This window comes from Stegostoma tigrinum, chromosome 13, assembly GCF_030684315.1.
Source record: "Stegostoma tigrinum isolate sSteTig4 chromosome 13, sSteTig4.hap1, whole genome shotgun sequence".
Classification (NCBI taxonomy): Eukaryota; Metazoa; Chordata; class Chondrichthyes; order Orectolobiformes; family Stegostomatidae; genus Stegostoma; species Stegostoma tigrinum.
The window spans coordinates 15,484,337-15,511,806 of NC_081366.1; the positions used below are offsets into that span (position 1 = coordinate 15,484,337).

Sequence of the window (27,470 nt, forward strand, 5' to 3'; positions counted from 1 at the left end):
TGTGATAGACGACAGGAACGACTTGGAGGCCGTGCTGTCCGTGGGCTTCGTGTCGTACAATCCGGCATAGAAGGATCTGCTGATCCTCAAAACGTCGGGCCGAGACGACGTCACCGAGCCGTCGTCCTCCTTCAGCCAGCTAAGCACAGAGCTCTCTTTGTGCACCTTCTGAAAGAAGAAACGCGAGCACGTCTCGTCCTGCTCCACGGAGCGGACCCTGGACCGGAAGATTATCCTGGAGGCCTCCACGGCGAACAGCGAGGCTTGCTGGCCCCTAACCTCGCGGAGGTCCTCCGTGACATCGACCCCCATCAACTGCAGAAGGAGCAGGTTCTGCACCCTTTTCTGGAGTCGCGACAGCTTTCCCCGCCTCTCTCTTGCCTTCTGAACACCCTCGAGGACAAAGAACCTCTTGATGTTCTCCTTCACCATCTCCCACCAGTCGCCTGGAGACTCAAAGAGGGGTTTCACGGTTCTCCAACCGGCGTACTCCCACTTAAGCTCCTCGACGTTCTCTGGGGTCAACAGAGTCGTGTTGAGCTTCCACGTCCCCTTGCCGGCCGGCTGGTCGTCCTGTAAGTGACAGTCGGCCAACACGAGGCAGTGGTCAGAGAAGAACACCGGCTCAACGCTGGTGGACCTGACCGAGAACGTCCGTGACACAAACAGGAAGCCTATCCTTGAGCGGATACACCCGTCTGGCCGTGACCAGGTGTACCTCTGCTGCGCTCCGTCTGCAGGGGAGCTGAAGACGTCGAGCAGCTTGGCGTCCTTGACCGTGCCCATCAGGAATCTGGACGTGACGTCCAGTTGAATCCCCCCACCCGCTGTCCCCAGGCCGTATCTTCCATCTGCATCAATGATGCAGTTGAAGTCTCCGCCTAGGATGACCGGCCTGGACGTAGCCAGCAGGGGTGGAAGCCGCTGCAGGACAGCCAACCGCTCACTCTGTACCGCTGGGGCGTACACGTTGATCAGCCTCAGGGGAGCATTCCTGTAGGTGATGTCAGCCACTAGGAGGCACCCCCCCCCACCACCTCCTGAACTTGAGAGATGGTGAAGTTGCGCCCCCGCAGCAGAATAGCCAGGCCCGAGGAGCAACAGTCGTTACCCCCCGACCAGATCGAAGGCCCACAGGTCCAGGCGCCGGACCATTTCCCGTACCTGCCGAGGTGCGGTATCCCGCACTCCTGCGGAAACAGGAGGTCCGCCTTGATGGTGGTCAGGTAGGCCAACGTGGACACACATCTCGCGGTTGACTTGACGCTGCGCACATTAATGCTCGCAATTCGTACCCCCATTGTGGGCAGTGACCGCAGTACCCTCCCCAAGTCCAAGGTCCAGCCCCTCCATCTGTCCCGTCATGCCCATTGCCCGGGCTAACTGCTGGATGCTCTCCGGGCTCAGGAAACCGTCTGTGCTGCCTTCCAGGTGGCATCCCCCCGTCAGGGGTGCGGAGGCAGCAGGGTCCGGCTCCGGGTCAGGCTGGGGACGCGCTGTTTCCTCCTTCCCGCCTGGAAGTTCCGGGGGGCCCTCCAGTGCTCCAGCGGCACTTGACTGGGTGTCGGAGTGAGCCTCAGGACGCCTCCCGTCACCTGGAAGCGGGGTGCTGCTTTCCTTCCCCCTCGAGACCTTTAACTTCTGCTTCGGGTGGGCCCTCTCCGAATCCTCCTCGTCAGAGGAGCTCTTATACCCCCATGTAGCTGCCTCTTCCCGCCTGATTGTTGCGGTTCCTGGGCCCGTTGACGCACCTTCCTCCTCGCTTTCCGGACCGTTGTCCACTCCCCTGGGTCGCCTGTCGCTGCCTCCATTGGCTCCGGTTGTCGGGGGGGGGGGGGATCGGAGCCTGCAGGGGTGCTTTGCTGGCCTCGGGCCCATCCTGCAGGGCTGGGCCCTCCTGCACAGCCCGGCCCTCCTGCACATTAGTGGGGTCCTTGCTGGGCCCTGGTGCCTTCCTCTCCTCTGGGGGGGCTGGCCCCGCATTTCCCCTGCCGGCGACCTGGGCGTAGGTGGTACCCCGCCGCGGGCATGCCCTATAGAAGTGGCCCGCTTCCCCGCAAAGGTTGCAGCTTCTCTCTCGTGGGCAATCCTTTGCAAGGTGTCCCTCCTCCCTGCAGATGGTGGCTTTGCAGTCGGCCGCCATGTGACCTGACCTACCACAGGCATGGCAGATTTTAGGTTGCCCTGCATAGGTCAGGTAGCCCCTGCTCCCGCCGATCGCGAAGCTGGACGGTGGGTGTGCCACATTCCCGTCTGCGCCCATCCTCAGCGTCACCTTGACCTGCCTCTTACTCGTCCAGATGCCAAAGGGGTCCACGATGTCAGTTAGGTCCCCTTCCACCTTCACATACCTTCCGAGGAAGGTCAGGACATCAACTGCTGGCACATGCGGCTTGTACATGTGTACAGTCACCATACGGCTCCTCTGTGCTGGCATCACAAACAGTGGGACAGCGGTCAATACAGAGAGGGGGCCCTCACCTCCTTTCTCTTTGAAAACCTCCAGGAAGCGCTCGCAAAGCTTGGCACTCCAGCAGGTCACGTCGTAAAAACCTCCTCCGGGGAAATCCTGCAGGCAGTAAATGTCTGCAGCAGCTGCAGAACCCACAACAGTCCAACAGGACCCTCTTCACGAAGAAGGTGCGTTCCACAGGTGCACCTTCATCCACCTTCTTTACAGAAACACAGATGGTGTTCCGGACCCCCTGACCTGGGGCACGAGCACTTGCCACAGCCATCGTTGCAGGTTGGCTGCTCCCCTGAACCAGCGTTAGACCAAAGCCAGCATTAAGATCCACTGGTCGCAAGGGTGCACAGCCAACCCGACGTCCTCCTTTCACCTCCAAGATAGCACTCTCGTCCTCTCGGTCTTTATTGTGTTCGAGATGTAAGCTCGTTCACTGAGCTTGCCGGTTTGTTCCCAGATGTTTCGTCACCATTCTAGGTAACATCAACAGTGCGCCTCCGATGAAGTGCTGGTGTTATGTCCCGCTTTTTATTTATCTGGTTCGGTTTCCTTGGGTTGGTGATGTCATTTCCTGCGTTGGTGATGTCATTTCCTGTTCTTTTTCTCAGAGGATGGCAGATTGATTTGGAGCCAATCTACCATCCTCTGAGAAAAAGAACAGGAAATGACATCACCAACACGGGAAATGACATCACCAACCCAAGGAAACCTAACCAAATAAATAGAAAGCGGAACATAACACCAGCACTTCATCGGAGGCGCACTGTTGATGTTACCTAGAATGGTGACGAAACGTCTGAAAACGAACCTTCCAGCTCAGCGAACAAACTCACATCCAGAACTTCAACCTGAGTTACGAATCTCCTCAAAGCTCGCTAGTGAAAGAATGTATTCAGATAATTACCAATTAAACCTTAAAGAAACACAACCCTACCTTAGGAAAATAAATATTATGTAATACATCACATGACTTTTTTTCAAAATAAAGAATAGTTTTATCCAACTGAATTAGCAAGTGTCTTGTAACATCACTGATATTACGTCAATAGAATGCTTACATAAATCACATCCTCATCACATGCATGAAAGGTCACACAAAAAGATGTAGGTTCCTCAAATCTCCCAGGAACCAATCATAAGACACTTACTTCAGCATCTCCAGCCATATTTATTGAAAGCTTCTTTCCAAGTTTTGTGCAGCCTTTCTTACTGCAGAACCTAACTTTAAATAGTATTTGGCATTAAGTGTTGAATTAAATCACCACACAATCACAGAATTGAGACAGGAGAGAACTTCCCACATCCTGGGGAAGAAAATGAAGCATTACTAAGAAAGACACATTTGAAGCACCTTAGATATTTCCTACATTAAAGATGCGATACGAGTTGCATTTTTTTATTGAATTAGGTTTTAAATATTTCTTTTACAATCACAAACATTCCCATTTCTATTAGAATTTCATTGTGCGTACTCCAGTTTATCTTCAAAAACTTGGAGAAAATCTTGAAAAATTAGTACAACCTTATTTGAACAAAAACCAAAGTCCATTTCATCCATTTTAAAAGGGTATCAACATCAGATTTCAAAGGAAAAAGATTAACTAAATTATCTTTTTATTACTGTTACCAAAACCACAAATAAAATAAACAGCAAAAGTATAGGAACAAATGCTTGAACGCACTGGAGGGATCCCTTGAAATCTCATACAGCTACTCTAAGGACCTTCTAAAATATTAAAGAAATTGCTCTGGACTTTACCCGATGCACATAATAATACAGCATTTTTGCTCACATTCTACAGATAACACCGACTTTCTGATGAAGAGTCTAGACCAGAAACGTCAGCTTTCCTGCTCCTAAGATATTGCTTGGCCTGCTGCGTTCACCCAACTCCACACTTTGTTATTTCTGACTTCCAAAAAACTGCGATTAAATTCTCCATTAAATGGCTGTTACATAAGCTTAGGGCAATGGCTCCCATCCAATGGGTTAAATAAATAATGACAGATTGAGAAAGGCAAAGGTGCAGGAAGACCTGGATGTCCTCATAAACAGAGTATGCGTGGAAGTGCAGTGGGCAGCGAAGACGACCAAAGGAATATTGGGCATCACAGCAAAAGAATGACTACAGGAGCAGGGATGTCTTCTCCTATAGGGCCTTGGGGAAACCACACCTGAGGAATGGTTCACAGTTTTGGTCACCTTAGCTGAGTCCATTGTGGGGGTTCAATGAAGGTTGACCTGACTGATTCTTGGGACGGCTGGGTTGACATCCAAGATCGGTAAAGACTATTTTCACTCCAGTTTAGAAGAATAATAGGGGAAATCTGCGATACTAGTGAAATTCCTGTTCGCGTGTGCATGTGGCGGGGGGGGGGGGGGGCAGTGCTTGGCTGTTTGCCTCATCTGTGCCCCTCATGACGTTGTGGGCCTCTATGGGTTCAGTCTCCTGTGCTTGGGGGAAGGGTCTGCAGGCGACAGCCGAACAGGCCGCTCCTTGTTTGCTCAGGCCTTCCAGTCTCAGTTGTCAACATGAACAGGTTAGGCAAAAGGGCCAGTTTCCATGTCGTTACACTCTATGACTAAAACAGGGTAAACACAGGCAGAATGTTCCTGATGGCGAAGAAGTCAGACCCAGAGGTCACAGTCTAAAAATACAGGGTAGGCTATTTAGGACCGAGATGGTAGCCATTCCTTCACCTAGACAGTGGTGAACCTGTGAAGTTCGCTGCCACAGAAAGCAGTTGAAGCCTGAACATCAAATGCTTTTGAAGAGAAAACAGATTGAGTTCTCAGGAGTAAAGTGTTCAAGGAGTATGGGTGTGGAAGTGGGAACAGAGTACTTAGCAAGATGATCATGTTGAATAGCTATGCAGGCTCAAAGACTGAAAACTTACTCCTGTTTTCTGCTTCTTTACATTATCAAGCACTTTTCCTTACAGCAAGAAAACACTTAATCAAAGATTTTCTTCTTGCACTCTTCAGGACAATTTGTAATACCATGAATAAGGGCTAAACTAATTGGGCCTATTTTTCAGTGTTCAAGCTCTGGACAACTATTCATAAAAGGAAAATAAAACTGCCTCTAACCTCATTTTTTTTAAGTTGAAATGTCACTCTGTGCCCAATAGCTGCAGAAAGCAGCCAGTGAGAAAGGTAAATATTCCAAGTTTTTGCATAAAACAGAACTCAAAAGACAAGATTTTAATCTATACTAAGCATGGTCTATCCAGAAATGTAGATGGCGGCCTTGGGCTTCACAAGGCCAAGTACCAGCCAGCCACATGGCTTAACTTGTATATCATGTGAGCAAAATTGTGGTGAATACATCAAACCTTTAAAAAGATATTCTTATCAAATAGTCTGGAATGCAGGTTCCTCCCCAGTACAAAGCAGACAAGGACATGGAATTTATCAGTAATATTTAATCAAACTAGCCATGCCAAAACACGAGTTCAGTCAAGTATAATGAGCCTTCCGTTAGAGGTATGGTACAGCACAGATGTGCTCCTTGTGCAAATTTTCTGAAATCCCAGACTACTCTTTTCTATGTGTCAATGATAAAGGAGTTTAGCTTCCTGCCAATATTTCCAAAGTTTTCAGTGGTAAAAATTATACATAAGAAAATACACGAACCTAAATAATCAATTTGTTTATTCAAATTCACCTTGGCATAGCCTCATTAAAGAATCATTTTCTTCAAATTTATAACCTGACCACTATATCCAGGAAGAGTCAATTAAACACTCATCGACACAGCGATCACATAACTTTACAAAAAAAGTTAAATTTTCCCGATTTTACTCTTTCAAGGGCATTCCAAGCTTAAAAAGGGTAACTATATGCTCAGGAAGAATTCAGAGTAGGTACCAATGTCTGTTAGGCCATACAGGAATTGGCACAGTTCAGGCAATACCAATTATTTGAAAAGCAACTTATTTCACAAAACTTTCCATTTTCTATATCAACAATATAATCCCGGTAAAATGTTTGGTCAGTTTTGCAAGTTACAGGGGAGGACGTAGCCATCTGACTTCTGTGGGTATCAGTCTGATATCACAATAGCATTTCTTTGCAGGAAAAAAAAGTTGACTCCAGAACATTCCGAATCACACAAAGCACTTGTATTCACAGTGATCAACAAAAAAGAGCTGCAAGAATCTTAATTTCCTTAAAGACTGTCAGAAGGCAACCTGAAAAAGCGTGATAACAAAGTGTGGGGCTGGATGAACACAGCTGAGCTGCTGCTTGGCCTGCTGTGTCCATCCAGCCCCACACTTTGTTATCTTGGATTCTCCAGCATCTGCAGTTCCCATTATCTCTGAAAAAACGTGAATCACTTCACCACAGAGACAGAAAGTAGACTTTAAATAATCATTTCTGGTAGACTGAAATAATTGCACCATTTAAACTTGGTGCAACAATGTCTTCAGCGGCACTCCCAACTTCCCTCCATGACTTTACTTTAAGGATTACTATCTAACAGGAAAAACATCTGAGGATAGCACTGATAGCTGTGGTGGTTGCAGTAAAGTCAAGGGGTGAGGATTTCAGCAGAAAATTTAGTTAGTAGTACCATTTGAGGCACTTTCTAATGATATTGACAATACAATGTTAGAGGGTCAGCTTCAAGTTAAACAGTTAGACGATAAAACTGGGGATGATTTGTATTCTGCAAAGAGACTCAAAACTTTTTACTGAGAAAATTTCAGAGGGAAGTAATGAGAAAACTGAATCCATAAACAGAATATCTGGAACTTATGAAATTGAACCTTGACTAGCTGCACAGAAAAACCTGCCATACTGAAAACTCTTGCTTATCTTATACATCCCTAAAATCATTGGCTTTTATTCAAAAATCATTCCCCTAAGCATACCATCTTGGAAAACTGTAGCTAATATCATGCATCTTTTCAAACAGAATGCACAGTGCTGAGTAGTACCCAGTATATAAGCCTAAGTTTTAAACAGGCAGAATGAGAGGTGATATCAAACAGTGTAAAAATATCTGAGTGCCCCAATTATTTCCCACTATCTGGCAACTGTAATTATTTCCTTGGTCATAAAGATGATTGAGTCCGAGCAAACAACCTAGGCCAGGTGCAGTACCATCCCTCTACAAGTATTACATTGAATAGGGTGCAGAAAAGACTTACAAGGACGTTACCGGGACTGGAGGGTTTCACTTAGAAGGCTGGGATTTTTTTTCCCCCCAAACGTAAGAGTATGAGGGGTGACCTCCTAGAGGTTTAGAAAATCATGACAGGCATTGATAAGGTGAATAGCAAAGGTCTTTTCCCTATGGTAGGGGAGTTCAAAACTAGAGGGTATAGTTTTACAGTGAAAGGGGAACATATATAGAATGAACTGCCAGAGGAAGTGGTAGAGGCAAGTACAACTACAACACTTAGAAGACTTTTGGACAGGTACACAAATAGGAAAGATTTAGAGGGATTTGGGCCAAACACTGACAAATGGGATGAGATTAGTTTGGGAAACCTGGTCAGCATGGACAAGTTGGACTGAAAGATCTGTTTCCATGTGAAATGAGTATAACTCCACAGGTACTATCACTCCTAGGTCTATAATTTACACTGTGATAAGTATTAGCTGTTATACATCTATTATTTAAATGTTTCTCTCTATACATTTCCATGCGCATAAAACAAATGAGGCGATAAATTGTATTTGCCAATCTGCCAGAATGGACTAATTTCTTCACCCAATCACTCTGGATACTGAACCAACTGGTTCAGTAATTAAAAGATGTGTTTTCTGGCTTTTCAAAACATTTGCCTTCAGATCTCCCCAATACCGTGGTCCATATTCCTCCACCTACAAGAGCTCAGTTTAGAGACCCATTCTTAACTCCGCAGTGCCTTGCCTTCTCAAATTTCTACCTTGCTTTAAAACTATTACGTTGTCAGTCAAACAATGAATTTAGGGATATAAAAGATAAGTAATGAATCAAAGAATCACTCTGCTGGTCCACTTGCTAAACAAAAGCTGAACCAATTTCCTCACTTGCTTTGAAATTAATTAAGGAATCAACTGAGGTAACAACAAATAAGGTCTGTCTGCAACACCACTCTCCACTCCTCTCCACCCTCACTCCTTCCATTAAAGTCATGGTTTAAAATAACTTTGCAGTCAGGAACATTGTGCACTGAAAAATACAATAATAATTTGTTACAATGACCACCACTGCAAGCGATCTGTAATATATGCATGAAAGGAGTTAACAATTGTACTTTTCCTTCATTGCTTTATTCTCATTACCTCGAATGTGATGTAATTTTGATCTTGGTATCTGCGATTCCTTTATTCTTGTCAATAGTAATAGGAGCAACAATAACAAAGTAAATGGAAAATATGCCATTTTCTGGTGCGTGGTATGACCATTCCCATCAAAATGGCAGAAAAGTTAATATCTGAAAGTTACAGGGTATCACCTGATTGCCCACAGAACCAGGTAATGAGGATTTTTTGTAAAAAAAAAGTTGAAATCAGAAGGACACTGCAGAGGGGAGATTCAGAGGCAGCTAGCATAATCCTGATTCCAGGTTCCTATTTAATAATAGCAATTTTTTTTGGGCGGTGAAGAAGTGTTGGGCATAGAACATAGAATATTACAGCGCAGTACAGGCCCTCAATCTTGCGTCGACCTGTGAAACCAATCTGAAGCCCATCAAACCTACAGTATTCCATTATCATCTATATGTTTACACAATGACTATTTAAATGCCCTTAAAGTCGGCGAGTCTACTACTGTTGCAGGTAGGGCATTCCATGCCCTTACTACTCTGAGTAAAGATGTTGTGCAGTAGTTGTATGCCTCAGTTGGTAGCATGCTTGCTCAATAAATTTCACTGACTGGAAGCCCTCCTTTCAGACCCTTATACAAGAAACTCCAGACTGACCTTTCAGTACTGTCTTGAGTGTACTGCACTGGCAAAGGTTTTGGATGAAACATTCCAACGCAAAAACACAAAGGATACACAATACATTTCAAAAAAGAGCAGCGAAGTTCTCCTCAGCACTCTGACCAATGAGTTTTGAGAAGATTTGTAGCTCAGGTTGAGTTTCTGGATGTGAGAGTTTGCTCGCTGAGCTGAAAGGTTAGTTTTCAGAAAAAGAAGAAAAGAAAAAATAACTAACCTTCCAGCTCAGCGAGCAAATTCACATCCAGAAACTCTGACCAATATTTAGCAATATCAATCAGCAGCACTGAAGCAGATTATCTGGTTATCATCACACTGGTTTTATGCCATCTGGCTGAGCAAAACTGTCAGTTACATTTCCTACATTACACCAGTAATAGCACATTGTTTTTAATAAGCTGTAAAACACTTTGGAATGGCTTCAGACTGTGAAAGGCCTTACAATAGTGCAAATATATTTTCCACAGCCTCCACAAACAGGGAAAAAAAGCTTATTAACTTATTCTTTCAGCTTCTTTCTGCACAGATACTACCAGATTGCCATTTCCAATATTTCTTTCTGTTGTTTCTTTAGCACAAAGGAATAAACAAGTCTTCTTGAATAAACGAGTCTTCATTTAGTAACATGTGGAGCTGGAATGATTTCGGTATACTGACTTAGTAATTAAGCAATGAAGGCATTAGTATCCAGATCAAAATTTCATAGAACGTAAATTCCATATTGATTTAGGATTCAATGTATTTGAATAGTCCATAATAATTTAACTTTTACAAGAAAAAAAATTCAGTACGAGGTCCAACACCAAAAGGAAATACATGAAGTTGAAATTATTGCATGCCCAAAAAATACGGAGAATATTTGACTAGAACAATGTAGTACTGGATAGAATAATACAAAAAAATTTGCCTCAGCTGTAAATACTAGTCTCTCCAGTAAATAAAATTCTCTGGAAAGCCAGTTGCAGAAAAATGTAAAACAGCAACACAAGTTGTCATGAATGGAGATTGAACAATCTCGCTTAGAAAGTGAAGTTCAGTCAGATTCAAATAGGTTTTACAGGTTTCATGTTCTACCTTAAGAATTCCTAGTTCCAATTCTTGGAATTTTGACTCCCACCGCTGGCCCCCCTCCCCCATTAGAATTGCATCCTTTATTCTAAACTAAACTTCAAATTATTATCAGATAATAGCAAATAAATCTCAAGCTGGAAAATTACTCTGTGGCATCTGAATCACAGATGAGGTTGTGGATTTGTAAGTATACTGCCAACATATTGTACAGACTTCTCAGAACTCAAAAGCCTTTCTTGTAAACAAAGACATCAGTCTGGGACTCTGCAGGAGCAGAATTCATAGGTAGTTTGAATATCTTCCGTTAGATGATAGGATCATTAGATCAATTTACAGAAAGCAATTCTTATGCTCTCATTCCTTTAACATCAAAGTCTAACTGCTGTTAAGTAAACATGGTTTGTGATCCATCAGAATTTAACTGATACGCTTCATTTGCGGCTGAGGCGGCTATTGCTGGGGTTATTTTCTGTAGAAGAGAGAGGGATGAGGAGAAATTTAATTGTGTATGGCGTAGCTTGGATAGTTCAATGCCGAGAAGACAAATTTATAATAATTGATAGAAAGAATAAAAAGGGACATGGAGAAGTTATTTTCAATCCTTATAAAGTGGGGGAAGTCTTTAAGTCACTGTTTGAAAGGACAGAAGAAGCAGAAGCACTCTTCATGGTTGAAGTTTGACATGGATTTGTGCCCATGTAACCCAGAGGAGTAGATATTGATAGCTGGGAGGCGTTATTCTACAGGGAGAAACAACAGCCAACTTAAGCACATCAGTCGCCACGAAAATAAAACCTGAGGATAAAGTGATTAGATAACCTATTTTAGTCACACTGGTTACAATGCACACTGATAATCAGGGGTTCACTTTTTACTAGTAGCTGACAAGAAAATGAATAATTACTATTGATAATTAACAGTGTTGTTGCTGTTTATTGCTCATCATTACTGGTCAACTAACTGTAGAACATATTCAGTTATTTTTACATAAAAGGTTTGGAAATGAAACAAACAACAAACGCATCATTTTCCCAACAAAACTTAAGCAAGAATACTGCACTTAGGGAAATAACTCCAAAAACTATGCTCGGAGTTTGAGAATGAAAACCCAAAGTCTAAGGTCAGCACGTTTCGAAAGCAATCTGGCACTTCAAAGTAAACCTCTGTTTTCAGTAAATTTTCATGCTCCACTTATTACAAGCAAACCCCCGAAAATCGCGAAAAAGTGAACCGTCCCTCCGTTAACATTTAAAAGCAAGATTATCCTAAATGCGAGTTCACTAATTTTGGATTCGTCAAAGCTATGGAGAGTAAGAGTTAACATATCTCAAAAACAGTCTACCAAGGCAAAAACTGATAGATTACTTTGATTTGCCTCATTTTAATCCCGGTGACAGAGCCTAATCTTTGCGTGTGGCCTGTCAAGCCTGGCGCATGAGGCAGCCCGAGAGCCTGAAAAAGTGTAAAAGTCCCCGCCCCCTTAAAAAAATATATATCACCCCCATGCCAACAATAAAAAGTGCCTAGTGGATTCGAAGGAGCAAAGTAATACTCACATAGGGTCCAAGGCCCTTGACAACCAAGATCTGAAAGCGTCCAGATTCTCTATGATCATCTTCCTAAAGTGAACGGCCCGGTCACTGCTGCACCATCAGAATCTCAGGGCCCGCATTGGAAGTCCACCAGCGAACATGACAACAAACCGGAGCAGAACCCAGGCCGCACCGCACCGTGCGACCAAACACGAACCTGTGTGTGATCGACAGAATTGTCTTCCAATCAGCGACCGGTCCCCGCCGCGCGGGCCAATCAGAACGGTGTGGAGTGCGGGTCAAGGAGGCGGTAGCGAGTTAGGTTGTACCCAACGGCCTCATGGAGGGGAGGGGGAAAAGAAGAGAGGAGCAATCGATCGATCTCAATTTCGGTTTCCTCTCCCCACTCTCGCAGAGGGGAATAGAAACAAGAAAGAAGTTGAAACGCGAGTTTTGGGAGAATGAATGCTCTTTTAAAGACAAACAGCACATCTACTTGAAGACGAAAGGAGGGGGAAAGAAGGAGGAGAAATAAAAAAAATGCCGCACTGCTCAATCAAACCTGAAAACGTCGTGCGGGCGCGTACCGTTTGATAGGCAGCAGGACCGTCCAATCAGAATGGGGCGATCTGACGGCTCAGCCTGATCATTGGACGGCCGGCCTGTAGAAGGCGGGACAGCCGAACGCCTCGCGCGACCAACAGAACAAATGGACGTTTCGTAGTGACGAAGAGCGAGAGAGAGAGAAAAAACAGCGCCAAGCCGTGATGTTTTCTTTTTATCGTTATGATTAACGTATTTGGTGAGAGGGACAAAAAAAATGACTGAATTACTGAACAAAACGCACCAGGCACGTCACTGCGTGATCGGACGTCGGTCTGCCCCCCCCCGACGTATCGCCGTGAAAATCTATTATCGCGAGAGCAGCCCACCTCACCCGCATGTTTTTTGCGGCAAAGCTGTCTCCTAGCAACCAGAGGTGTCTGTAATTGCACAGCAGCGACCAGTCATCATAATGTAATGGTACATAAGTGCAGGATATAAAGAAAAAAAAGCTGCCGGCCCATACTTTTCCATAGCCTGCATTTCTGTTTGTAAATATCTTTCCTGAGATGTGAGCATCGATGGCGACGGTGGAACTTATCGCTCATCCCAAAACGCGCTGCGTGATGGGCTACCTTCTTGAATAGCCGGTCGGTGGCTGGCTCGTTACCCCGTTTTGATCGTCTACGCGCGTATTGGAGTCCGATTTCCAGGATATCAGCTGTTTTTCCTGACCTTTGGGTTGTGATGCGTTCGCAGTTAGAACGTCAGGGACCGGAGTCGGCCATTCAGCTCCCAGAGCCTGTTTCACCGTTCAATTAGATCATGGCTGATCTGTGTCCTCGCACGATCAGCTGTCTTTCTCCCATACCCCATAATAGCTTTTCTTAACAAAAGTTTAGAACAAATTCAGAACTGGCTTGGCATCAAGTGCCATTTCTGAAAGATTTGTAAACCTCTACCAGCCTTTGTGTGTGAGAGTATTGCCGAACTTGCCCCTGAATGGACTGGCCCTAATTTCTGTACTGTGAACCCTACTGCAAGAATCTCCAACCAGCAGAAATTGTTTATGTCTTTCTATTATGCCATTTCCATCAGATCACTGCTCAACCTTCTAAAGTTGAGAGAAAACAGGCCTAATTTGTATATCTCTCCTATCTGATTTGAGTTATTGTGATGTGTACCAAAGTACAGTGAAAAGCTTTGTTTACGAGCAGTCCAGGCAGACAATAATAAGCAAGGACATATAGATCATAGGGTGAAAAAAAACTTAGAGGCATATAAGTTATGCCATACGGGCCATGCTGGAGCCACAGTCAATGGATGTAAAGCTGGAAAAGTTCAGCAGGTTAGACAGCGTCCGAGAAGCAGGAAAGTCAGTGTTTCGAGTTGAAACCCTTTGGCCTGAAACATTGACTTTCCTGCTCCCTCAGATGCTGTCTGACCTGCTGTCCTTTTCCAGCTTCACATTCATGGATGGAAGGTTGGTTTCCGTGATGTTCTGTGCACGCAACCTTCCGTAGTTTCTACTGGTCCTGGGCAGAGCACGTGACAGGCTGTTATGCCCCCATACAGTATGCTTTCAGTGGTGCACCGGTAAAAGTTGGTGAGGGTCCAAATGGACATGCCAAATTCCCTGAACCACCTGAGGAAGAAGAGGCATTGTTGAGCCTTCTTGACCATCACATCTATGTGGGAAGTCCAGGACAGGTTGCCAGTTATCATCACTTGTAGAAACTTGATACTCTCCACCCTCTCATCATCAGCTCTGTTAATGCAGATGGGATGTGTCCTCCTCCTTCCTTGCTGAAGTCAATTACCAGTTCTTTAGTTTTGCCGACGTTGAGAGAGAGGTCGTTCTCACCGAACCACATCACCAAGCCCTCTTTGTCCTTTCTGCATTCTGATTTGTCGTAGTTAGATATCTGTCCTATCATGGTGATATCATCAGCAAACTTGTAGATGGTGTTTATTCAGAATTTAGCAACATTGTCATGGGTGTACGGGGGTACAGATGGGGGCTGAGGATGCATCCATTGGGAGGGGCTCCAATATTGATGTTATCGTGGAGGAAGTACAGTTGTCTGTCTTCACTGATTGCAGTATGTGGGTCAGAAAGCTGAGAATCCAGTTGCAGAGGATGGAGCCGGGACCAAGGGTCTCAGAGTTTTGAGATCAGCTAACTTAACAATTGAATGCCATGTATCATTCCTGGAAACCTACATTGTACTCTTTCTAAGGCAATATATCCTTCAGGTGTGGTGCTCAGACCTACTCAGAGCACTCCGAGTAATCAAGGGAACCTAATCAGCAGAAATTATGATTTAGAAGAAAAGAGAAATGATTGTTCCCAGGGGCCAATAGACAGATAGATATTATGAAGAGCTCCCAAAGGAGTAATGCACAGTATCCACCTTAAGCACTGGAGAAATACCACCAGCAATGCCTTAGCACAATCCCCAAATCTAATGACAAGAAACAAGTGACAAGAAAAGTAGTCCAACAAGAGCATCTTCTCCCAAGATAACCTGTCCAGCTTTGAAGTATAAATCATTTAAAACTAGCTCCACTTATCAAGAAGTTATATGTCTGCCTGAAGCCAGATTTCCAAAGCATCTTCTATATTTATAACTCCATTCAGTCAAGATATTGCAGGAGAACGAAACAAACACTTTAATCAAACATCTTTTATTCTTCGAAACATCTTTAAAGAGATCCAGCATCTTTATTGACACCTGTGATCGAACACATCCAGGAATTTCATTCGGAAACTGAAGAGGCGGAGTGAAGAAGTTGGAGGGAACAGACAAATCTCCAAACAATCCCTATTTCCACCTCTTACAGCTCTACCTGCCTCACAAATAACTCACAGGAAAAAAAAGAACAGAAGGAGAGACTAAAATTACATCATGTTACTTAACAAATTTGCTTACCTTAGATTCAATGAGACTTTTGTTGAAACAAGTTAAAGTAAAGCACAAATTTGATAAATGGATGAGGAACAAATAAATGAATAATCCATTTTATTCTTTATTTATTTATGGGATGAGGGCATCGCTGGCCAGGCAACATTTATTGCCCATCTCTAAATGCCCAGAGGGCAAGTTAAGAGTCACCGACATTGCTGTGGATCTGGAGTCACATACAGGTTAGACCAGGTAAGGATGGCACTTTCTGTTCCTAAAGGACATTAGTGAACCAATGGGTTTTTCCAACAATTGACTGTGGTTTTATGATCATCAGTAGACTCATAATTACAGGGTTTTTTTAATTGATTTCAAATTCCACCATCTCCCACGGCAGGATTCAAACCCAGGACCCCAAAACATTATCTCTCTCCCATTGCAACTCTCTTGTAATCTCTTCGGCCTTGAAACTGCTCGACCATGTCCTGAAGCAAACCAGGTACCACAGCCACATCACCTTCCTCAGCACCTGCCTACGGAACCAGATCATCCCCAAGGGACTACAGTCCACATTTCAGCCTTCCCAATTTGGCCCCAACCGTGACCACCTCTACACCCAGAACATTCAGACCCTTCAGAAGCGTTTCTCCCTGCGAGTCCTGAAACAGACACTTGCAGCCATGCGCCGGCACCTCCACACACTGCAATCCAGCCTGCCCCAGCTCAGAGCCTCCCTCTCCCAGACCTGCAAAGGACCTCTGCTGTTTTTTATCCTCCGCAGGATCCACAGACTGAATACCCAGTTTCACTCAGCTTTACTGGACACCAAAAATCGTAAGTACAACCAACTCACGGGCCCCTGCCACCCACAAGAGGATTCCTGCGCCTCCCAAATCCCGACTCTGTCCCTGCCCCTCCCCCACCATGCACCCGCCGCCATTGACCATGAGGACACGGCCGGAGACCCCACTGATGACGTCACATCCGCCTCCGCCGGCCACAGAACTTCCGGAACCGCTGCTGCAGTCACCACCTCCACGTCCAGGTACAACACCTCACACACCACCCTCACCGCAGCTGCTGCCGCCCACCCCGATACTCCAACCGCCGACGGAACCCCGCCCACGGCCGACGACCTCATCGCTCCGCCCACAACCTCCACAGCCAGCAACCCCAGAGAAGACAGCCACACTGAGCCCTGCCGCATCTTCACCATCCCCCCAGACCTCCCACTGACTGAGGACGAACGGTCAGTCCTTAGTAAGGGGCTCACCTTTGTCCCCCTACAACCACACATCAACGAATACCAGTCACGGTTGGACATAGAGCAGTTTTTCTGCCGTCTTCGCCTCCATGCCTACTTCTTCAACCGGGAACCTAACCCTCCTTCCACTGTCCCCTTCACCCGCTTCCAACACAAGTCCTCCTCCTGGACACCACCCCCAGACCTCCTACCCTCCCTCGACCTCTTCATCTCCAACTGCCATCGAGACATTAACCGCCTCAACCTCTCACCCACTCCAACCTCTCCCCCGCAGAACGGGCAGCCCTCCGCTCCCTCCGCTCCAACCCCAACCTCACCATCAAACCCGCAGACAAGGGTGGCGCAGTAGTAGTATGGCGCACTGACCTCTACATCGCCGAGGCCAGACGCCAACTCTCCAACACCACCTCCTACCGCCCCCTCGATCATGACCCCACACCCGAGCACCAAACCATCATCTCCAACACCATTCATGACCTCATCACCTCAGGGGACCTCCCAACCACAGCCTCCAACCTCATTGTTCCCCAACCCCGCACGGCCCGTTTCCATCTCCTTCCCAAAATCCACAAACCTGCCTGCCCTGGTCGACCCATCGTCTTAGCCTGCTCCTGCCCCACCGAACTCATCTCCACCTATCTGGACTCCATTTTCTCCCCTTTGGTCCAGGAACTCCCCACCTACGTCCGTGACACCACCCACGCCCTCCACCTCCTCCAGGACTTCCAATTCCCTGGCCTATACACCTGCATTCCGCATGCAGATGGCCTCAAGGCCCTCCGCTTCTTCCTGTCCCGCAGGCCCGACCAGTCCCCCTCCACCGACACTCTCATCCGCCTAGCTGAACTCGTCCTCACCCTCAACAACTTCTCTTTTGACTCCTCCCACTTCCTACAGACTAAAGGGGTGGCCATGGGCACCCGCATGGGCCCCAGCTATGCCTGCCTCTTTGTAGGTTACGTGGAACAGTCCCTCTTCCGCACCTAAACAGGCCCCAAACCCCACCTCTTCCTCCGGTACATTAATGACTGTATCGGCGCCGCCTCTTGCTCCCCAGAGGAGCTCGAACGGTTCATCCACTTCACCAACACCTTCCACCCCAACCTTCAGTTCACCTGGGCCACCTCCAGCACGTCCCTCACCTTCCTGGACCTCTCAGTCTCCATCTCAGGCAACCAGCTTGTAACTGATGTCCATTTCAAGCCCACCGACTCCCACAGCTACCTAGAATACACCTCCTCCCACCCACCCTCCTGCAAAAATTCCATCCCCTATTCCCAATTCCTCCGCCTCCACCGCATCTGCTCCCACGATAAGACATTCCACTCCCGCACATCCCAGATGTCCAAGTTCTTTAAGGACCACAACTTTCCCCCCACAGTGATCGAGAACGCCCTTGACCGCGTCTCCCGTATTTCCCGCAACACATCCCTCACACCCTGCCCCCGCAACAACCGCCCCAAGAGGATCCCCCTCGTTCTCACACACCACCCTACCAACCTCCGGATACAACGCATCATCCACCGACACTTTCGCCATTTACAATCCGACCCCACCACCCAAGACATTTTTCCATCCCCACCCCTGTCTGCTTTCCGGAGAGACCACTCTGTCCGTGACTCCCTTGTTCGCTCCACACTGCCCTCCAACCCCACCACACCCGGCACCTTCCCCTGCAACCGCAGGAAGTGCTACACTTGCCCCCACACCTCCTCCCTCACCCCTACCCCAGGCCCCAAGATGACATTCCACATTAAGCAGAGGTTCACCTGCACATCTGCCAATGTGGTATACTGCATCCATTGTACCCGGTGTGGCTTCCTCTACATTGGGGAAACCAAGCGGAGGCTTGGAGACCGCTTTGCAGAACACCTCCGCTCAGTTCGCAACAAACAACTGCACCTCCCAGTCGCAAACCATTTCCACTCCCCCTCCCATTCTCTAGATGACATGTCCATCATGGGCCTCCTGCACTGCCACAATGATGCCACCTGAAGGTTGCAGGAACAGCAACTCATATTCCGCCTGGGAACCCTGCAGCCTAATGGTATCAATGTGGACTTCACCAGTTTCAAAATCTCCCCTTCCCCTACTGCATCCCTAAACCAGCCCAGTTCGTCCCCTCCCCCCACTGCACCACACAACCAGCCCAGCTCTTCCCCCCCACCCACTGCATCCCAAAACCAGTCCAACCTGTCTCTGCCTCCCTAACCGGTTCTTCCTCTCACCCATCCCTTCCTCCCACCTCAAGCCGCACCCCCATCTACCTACTAACCTCATCCCACCTGCTTGACCTGTCCGTCTTCCCTGGACTGACCTATCCCCTCCCTACCTCCCCACCTATACTCTCTCCACCTATCTTCTTTACTCTCCATCTTCGGTCCGCCTCCCCCTCTCTCCCTATTTATTCCAGTTCCCGCTCCCCATCCCCCTCTCTGATGAAGGGTCTAGGCCCGAAACGTCAGCTTTTGTGCTCCTGAGATGCTGCTTGGCCTGCTGTGTTCATCCAGCCTCACATTTTATTATCTCGGAATTCTCCAGCATCTGCAGTTCCCATTATCTCTGACCCCAGAACATTATCTGTGTCTCTGGATTAACAATCCAGCAATAATACCATAAGGCCATCACCTCTCCTTTGATATACAAAAATCATTTTCATGGCTGGAATGAACTTCCAGAGGAAGTGTTGGAGATGGGTACAGTTACAAAATTTAAGAGGCATTTGGATAAGCACATGACCAAGAAATGTCTGGAGATATATGGGCGAAGCACAGGCATGTGGCACTAGTTTAATTTTGGATTATGGTCAACAAGAACTAGTTAGACCAAAGTACCTGTTTCAATGCTGTATGACTCCATGTGACAGAGTCTGCTGATTATGCATTAAGCTTGATAGTCATTTCAGATACCACGGAACCAGAGTGGAAGCAACTCATCTATTCTGAGGGACTGCCTGAGAAGAAATTTCTGTCAGTCAGAAAAACCCAAAAATGTTTGGGAGTGAGGATCCGTAAATGAAATGATTTGCATTTATGTAATATCACTCACAGACTTGGGCTGACCTGAAATGTTTTACAATCATCAAAGTACTTTTGCACTGTCGGCACTTTTGCAATATTGCAAATGCAGCGAGTAAATTGAACACAGCAAGACTCCACAAATGGAGATGGCAAGAACTGCAGAGGCTGGAGTCAGAGTCAACACAGCGTGGAGCTGGAGGAGCACAGCAGGTCAGGCAGCATCAGAAGAGCAGGAAAGTCTACGTTGAGGATCCAGACCCATCTTCAGAATGGGAGGGGAAGGGAACTGTAAAATAAACGGAGGCAGGAGGGGTTGGGCTGAGGGAAGGTAGGTGGTGGGATGGTGATAGGTGGACACAGGTAGAGAGTGGTGAGGATTGGTCAGTAGGAAGGTGGGAGAGAAAATGGTCAGGTTGTGTCAGGTCAAGCAGGCGAGAGGGAAGATGGGTCAAGCTGAGGAAAGGTATGTGGGGTAGTGATGGGTGGTGCAGGTAAGGGGTAGGGGGGATTGGTGTTGTCAATTATCACGTACTGAGGAGAGATGCTGCACCTAACAGTTCCCAAGTCTGCGCTTGGTCTCACTGATGTAGAGGAGGCTACATCGGGAGCAGCAGATACAGTAGACCAGTTTGGAGGATGGACAGGTGAACACCTGTTGGATATGGAAAGTTTGCTTTGGGCCTTGGATGGAGGTGAGGAGGGAGGTGTAGGGGCAGGTGTAGCATTCCCTGCAGTTGCAGGCGAAGGTGCTGGTTGTGGTAGGGTTAGTGTGGAGCGGACAAGTGAGTCACAAAGTGAGTGGTCTCCATGAAAGCTAGATAGGGGTGGGGATGGAAATATCTCTGGCTGTGGGGTTGGATTGTAGGTTGGAGTCCTTAAGATAGGAGGACATCTGGGAGTGGAACATTCCATCTTGGGAGCAGATGCAGTTAAGGGGGAGGAATTGGGCCTATAGGATTGCATCCACCGGATCACCTCACATACCACCCCACCAACCTCCACATCCAGCATATCAACTTCCACCACCTACAATCTGACCTCACAACCAAACAGTTATTTCCCTCTCCACCCTATCTATCTTTCGTAGAGACTGCTCACTCTGCAACTGCATCCACCTATCACCATCCCATCTACCTTACCCCAGCCCCACCCTTCCTCCCTCTATTTATTTCCCAGCTCCCTTCGTCTTCCCCTGTTCTGAAGAGGGGTCCTGATCCGAAACAGCAGCTTTCAAGACTCCACAAACAACATGTTCATGATTGGATAATTTGTTGTGATGTCAACTAAGCCAAGACACCAGGGGTAGCTCCCTTAGAAATATTGCTATGATCTATCTGCAAAGGGACACAGGACCTTGATTCAACATCTTACCTGATAGACAACATCACTGGCAGTGCAGCACTTCCTTCATATTCCACTGGAGAATCAACTGTCATTACTATATTTGAGGGTAAAACATGAGCATAAAATCCAAAAATGAAACAAGCAGTCAGAAAAGTCCCAAGTAAAAAGTAGATCTGTAGATTTATGGTGACCTGACAAAGGCATTCCACATTGGCAGTAAGGAAAATCTCTGGAAATTCTTCTCCAAGGTTCTGGGAGATTTGTTGTGACAGTTAAATTATTCCATCGTGACTAAAGTGAAGAAAAATAAGGACAATCCCAGCTCCTTTCTTATTGCAAATTGTGTTAAGTAAATGTAGGTCCTGGTACAATGACTTTGCATAATTTTGGTTGCTCTGCATGTTTCTCATGGCTTTCAATAACCTCAAAATCAAAGTTGAGATGAGACTCAAAACTGAGAAGATCCTTAGAAGATTATAATTTACAAAAAGACTGGAGGAGCTTGTTCATGAACTCTGGTTTTTTTATCGTTCTTTCACAAATCAACAATTTCACAGTTGCCTTTCATGGTAACAGCTTTTTATTTCTCGGCTTTAAAAATTAAATACTCAAACAGACATCTGTAAAATTTGAATTTTTGCTCTCTGAATTGCTCAAAGCCAGGCTTCTGAATTACCCATCCAATATCATAGCCACTATGCTCATGGAAATCATAGAATTTTTTTCATAGAATCACTATACTGTGGAAACAGGCTCTTCAGCCCAACAAGTCCACACCAACCCTCAGAGTATCCTACCCAACCCATTCCCCATACCCACCTAATCTACCACCCACCTAATAATACCCACACATCCATGAACACTGAGCAATTTAGCATGGCCAATCCACCTAGCCAGCACATCTTTGGACTGTGGAAGGAAACCAGAGCAGCCAAAGAAAACCCATGCAGACACAGGGAGAATGTGCAAACTCCCCACAGACAGTTGCCTGAGGGGGAATCAAAGGTGGGCCCCTGGCGCTGTGTGGCAGCAGTGCTAAACACTGAGCACTGTGTCGCCCCACATCAGCCAAATATCTCCAAGTTTTGCCTGTCTGCCCAATCCAAACATCTGTTCCATCAGTTGATAATATTAAATGCGAAAAGTATTGACATCGATCTATTTGATTTGATTAATTATTGTGACATTACCTAGATAGTGAAAAGTTTTGTTTTTTGTGTAGTATAGGCAAATCAAACCTTACAAAAATCACAGGCAGAATAAACAGAGGAGTACAAAGTTGCAGCAATGAAGAAGGTACACAAAAAGCAAGATTAATGTTAGGTGTACAATTTGAGATGTCCGTACAGAAATCTAATAACAGTGGGGAAGAAGCTGTTCTTGAACCTGTTACTCTGTGTTTAAGCTTTTGTATCTTCTGCCTGATTGAAGAGATTATAACCAGCATGGACCGGTCTTGAATGTTGACTGCATTTCTGAGGCAGTGAGAAGTGTAGATGGAGTCAATGGATGAAAGGTTGGCTTGCCTGATGGCCTGAGCTATGCTAATAATTCTCTGTAGCTTCTTACAGTCCCGGGCAGAGCAGTTTCTGCACCAAGCCATGATGCATCCAGATAGAATGCTTTCTGTGGTGCATCAATAAAAGTTGCTGTGAATCCTTATGAGCATGTGGAATTTTCTTAGCCTGCTGAGGGAGAAGAGACATTATTGTACCTTCTTGACTGTTGTATCAATTTGGGTGGTCCAGGACAGATAGTTGGTGATAGTCACTCCTCGGGACTTGACGCTCTCAACCACCTCTACCTTAGCTCCATTGATGTAGGTAGGGATGTGCCGTCCTGTTTGCTTCCTGAAGCCGATGATCAGCTCTTGAGTTTTGCTGATGTTGAGGGAGAGATTATTATCTTTATACCACACTACCTAGCAGTCTGTGTCTATCCTGTATTCCGTCTCGTTATTCTTTGATATCTGGTCTACAACAGTAGTGTTGTCAGTGAACCTGCAGATGCGGTTCAGACAAAATTTGACCACAAAGTCACAAGTGTACTGGAAGTACAGTAAGGGGCTGGCTACGCGACCTTACGGGGCGCCAATGTTGAGGATTGTCATGGAGGATGTGATGTTACCTATCCTCACTAATTGTAGTCTTTCAGTCAGGAAGTCGAGGATCCACTTGCAGGGTGCAGAACAGAGACCTAAGTCTCTCACTTTGGAGATTAGTTTATTTGGGATTATGGTGTTGAAGGTGGAGCCGTGGTCAATAAATTAAAGCCTGATGTTACAGGTTCATAAAGATATACAGCACAGAAACACCCTTCAGTCCAACTCGTCTATGCTGACCAGATATTCTAACTAGATCCCATTTACCAGCATATAGCCCATATCCCTCTAAATCCTTTCTATTCATATACCCATCCAGATGTCTTTTAAATGTTGTAATTGTACCAGTCTCCGCCAGTTCCTCTGGCAGCTTATTCCATACATGTGCCACCCTCTGTGTGAAAACGTTGCTCCATAGGTCCTTTTTATATCTTTCCCCTCTCACCTTAAACCTATGCCCTCTAATTTTGGACTCCCCGAACCTGCAGAAAAGACCTTAGCTTTTCACCCTATCCCTGTCCCTCATGATTTTATAAACCTCTATAATGTCACCCCTCAGCCTCTGACACTCCAGGGAAAATAGCCCCAGTCTATTAAGCCTGTCTATACAGCTCAAGGCAACGTCCTTGTAAATGTTTTCTGAACCTTTTCAAGTTTCACAACATCCTTCTTCTATCAGGGCGACCAGAATTGCTTGCAGTATTCCAATAGTGGCCTAACCGATGTCCTATACAGCCACAACATGACCTCCCAATTCACACACTCAATGCACTGATCAATAAAGGCAACTGCAGGTTGCAATTATCCATTTGTTCCAGGGATGAGTGTAGGGCTAGGGAGATGGCATCTGCTGTGGACCTATTCCACTGGTAAGCAAATTGCAGGTGAGCAAAGCAGGCTGGGAGGTTTGAGTTGATATTATCCATGACTAGCCTCTTGAAGCACATCATAATTATGGAGGTCAGAGCCACTGGGTGGTAGTCATTAAGGCAAATTGCATGTGATTTCTTTGGTAGCGGCATGATGGCGGTCTTCTTGAAGCAGGTACAGACTTCAGATTGTAGCAAGGTGATGTTAAGGATTTCAACGAATACTCCCTCCAGGTGGTCCGCACAGGATCTGAGTGCATGGTCACAAACTCCATCTGGGCCAGTCGCTTTCTTTGGTTTACTCTCAAGAAGGCCCCCCTGACTTCTGCAGTGGTGACTGAGGGAACAGGTGCATCTGAGGCTGTTGGGGAAGGTAACACGGTTTCATTGACCTTCTGCTCGAACTGAGCATAAAATGCATGGAGCACTTCAGGGAGGGATGTATTTTTGTAGCCTGATATGTCGTGTAGGCCTTGACACAGATGGTGGGTGTCTGTGTGGATAGTTTGGATTTCTATTCCGGTATTGCCTCTTGGCATCTCTCATGGCCTTATTACAGTTGTATCTTGATTTACAGTAAAAGTCAGGGTCATCTGACTTGAATCCATTGCACACCTGGTCTTTAGTAGGCAATGGATTTCCCGGTTTACATCCATGGTTTCCATTTGGGAAACATATGTATTGACTCCTTTGGCACACAGTCCTCTATACACTTGCTAATGAAGTCCGTGACGGTGGTGGGAAACTTGTCTAGGTTAGTTGAATTCTTGAAAATTGACCAGTCCACCAATTCCAAGCAGTTCCACAGAACTTCTTCCGCTTCCTCAAACCAGGTCTGTACTACTTTCTGCACTGAGTCCTCACATTTCAACTTCTGCTGGTAAAGCAGGAGGAGGAATATGGTGTTGTGATCTGATTTTCCAAAGTGTGTAAAGTGGTAGGCATCTTTGATGGTTGCGCGGCAATAGTCAAGGATGTTCAGCACCCTAGAAGGACAGCAGACATGTTGATGGTATTTTGGTAGCGCTGTCTTAAGGTTGGCTTGGTTGAAATCACTGCCTATGATGATTAAGGCCTCAGGGTGTTCCATCTCAAGTGCATTTTTGGTGGTGCAAATTTCATCAACAGCACTCTTCAGTTCAACATGAGTATGTAGTCGACTGTCAGGATGGCAGAGGTGAACTTGCATGGCAGATAATAGAGACGACCTTTCACTGTTAGATACTGTAGGTCCTGGGAGCAATAACTCACCAGGGTCACCACGTCTGAGCACCAGAGTTGTTGATTAGGAGGCAGACTCTACTCCCCACCCCCCACCATCTTTCCTAAGAACCCCATATGGTCCATGTGATGTATGGAGAAACCTTCAGGTTGTAAGGCACAGTCAGGTGGAGCAGGAATGTGCCATGTTTCTGTGAAACAGAGCACATGGCATTCTCTCAGTTCTCTCTGGAAGGTAAGTCTGGCTTTAAGGTCATTTAGTTTGTTTTCAATGGCTTGGATGCTTTCCAGGAATTTGTTGAGAGGGGGGACTTTAAGCCATGTTGCTTCAGTCTCACCTGCAGGCCAGCATGTCTCCCACATTTCCTGTTAAAAGTGGCTGCTTCTGTTCGATCCTGGATATCAGTGATGGATGTCTGCTGCTCCAGAAGGTAAGTGTGTGCTCCCAATGGGTTCCTGGGTATGGGCCGAGGTCACAGGTGCTCTAGGGGGGTTTTGGAGTCAATTCTGTCAGGCTTCCACATTTATCACATGTCAACTTTGAAGCTGTGGTCCCCAGTCTCTGCTGATGCACTAGCTCAAAGCTGGCTTGTGGATCTACATTTTATGCATTAGTTGGCACCTTATACACTTCTGTGTCCCTTGAAGATTGAAAAAAAAAACAAAATTGCCTACCCTTTTTCCAAGTCATTCAAACCTTGAACATTAGAGACTCCTGCATCTATAAAACACATCAACTAAGACCAAGCATGTCAGCCTCAAAAACCATAAGGTTAAAGAAAACTGATTTTATTTGTGCAGACATTAACAGCTCCAAGATGGATTTCACCTCTGTGCAAAACCAAGTAGCGACAAAGGTTTTGTTCCTATAACCAAAATAAATCCTGGACTGTGTAGTTTGATTTTTAAAAGGTATTTGCTTTCAACTTCCAACTAAATGTCACTGACTCTGTTCCTCTCTCCACAAATGATCCAAATGTGCTGTGTATTTACAGTACTTACCATTTTTATTTTAGGCACTTGAAGTTCCAAACAGAAGACAACAAATTAAATTCAAACATTTAGGGTTAATTTGGAAAAACCCTGCAGTTGAAAGATAGACAAAAATTAGTGCAGATTGGAAAAATAATGGAATCAATGATGTGGTCATTGGGGTTGGGGGTGCCAGTGCTCCTTGACTCCATGTTCAGACCACTACTGCTTCTACATTCAAAATTTTGATTCACAACCTCAAGGAAATTGGTTAAAATTGTAAATAATACATTAAAATGGGCAACATGTTGGTGGAAGGTAGTCTAAAATGAGTAACGGCTGAGACTTAAGGCTGACAAATGTGTAAAGTCATATGTAGCTGAAATCAGGGATTCAGAACCTGGGCTCCATTTCCACAAGAGTTTTCAAGGAGTTTGCCTTTTTATTATTCATTTGTGGGAATGTGGACATCGCTGGCAAGGCCAGTATTTATTGCTCAGCTTTGATTTTCCCAAGGGTAGCCTGGAGTCAGCCATATTGTTGTGGTTCTGGAGTCAGATGTAGGCAAGCTTTCTACCAGACTTTTATTGAATTCACATTTCACCATCTGCCATGGTGGCATTTGAACCCATGTCCCCAGAACATAAACCTGGAGTTCTGGATTAGTCATCCAGTGACATTACCAACAGATCACTGCTTCCCCCTTTATCGATTGAAATCATGTATTTTCTGCCTTAATTAAAAATAGAAGTCCACATTTTCAAGTTAACATAGCCCAGAAGTTCTCATGTCACTGGACAATGGAAGCCATGAGCAGCAATGCTCTGTTTGAATATGCAAATCAGTACAAAGCTGTGAGTGGACGTGAAGGCAAATTGAAGCATGAGGGGAGTTCTGCTGTCTGGAGACAGAAAGTCCGTGATTCTGGATAAAATCCAGTTCCACTCTGCTGTTGGGTGTGGGAGTTCATTAGTTTTGTCCAAAAACACAATTGATCTGAATAATATTTAAATGCAGAAAAGCTGGAAACAGTGGAGATACAAAGAGATTTAGGAATCTATGTGGACACACCACTAAAACCTAATTGTTACATGTAAGAAGTAATCACAAAAGTTGATGGACTGTTAACATTTATATCTAGGCAATTTGAATACGAAACAAAGGAAAATTTGTCATAGCTACAGAATCCTAGACTGAGCATACAATACAATTTTGAAA

The 27,470-nt window shown here is 45.7% G+C and overlaps 1 protein-coding gene across 7 annotated transcripts in view; it reads right to left on the reverse strand.

The window, feature by feature from the left end:
- The window catches only part of rbm27 (RNA binding motif protein 27), a 142,078-nt gene extending 129,460 nt beyond the window's left edge, over positions 1-12,618 (reverse strand). For 6 of the 7 annotated variants that reach the window (XR_009446605.1, XR_007248757.2, XR_007248758.2 and 3 more), the window contains exon 1: positions 12,037-12,613. Coding sequence is in view for 2 of the 7 variants with exons in the window: in XM_048543019.2 (XP_048398976.1) it covers positions 12,037-12,095 (59 nt within the window). In the remaining 5 variants the exon portion in view is untranslated. Of the gene's footprint in view, positions 1-12,036 lie in introns of all 7 variants that reach the window. The other variant, XM_048543021.2, reaches the window with a different exon arrangement.
- Between the last annotated feature and the right edge of the window lie 14,852 nt (positions 12,619-27,470).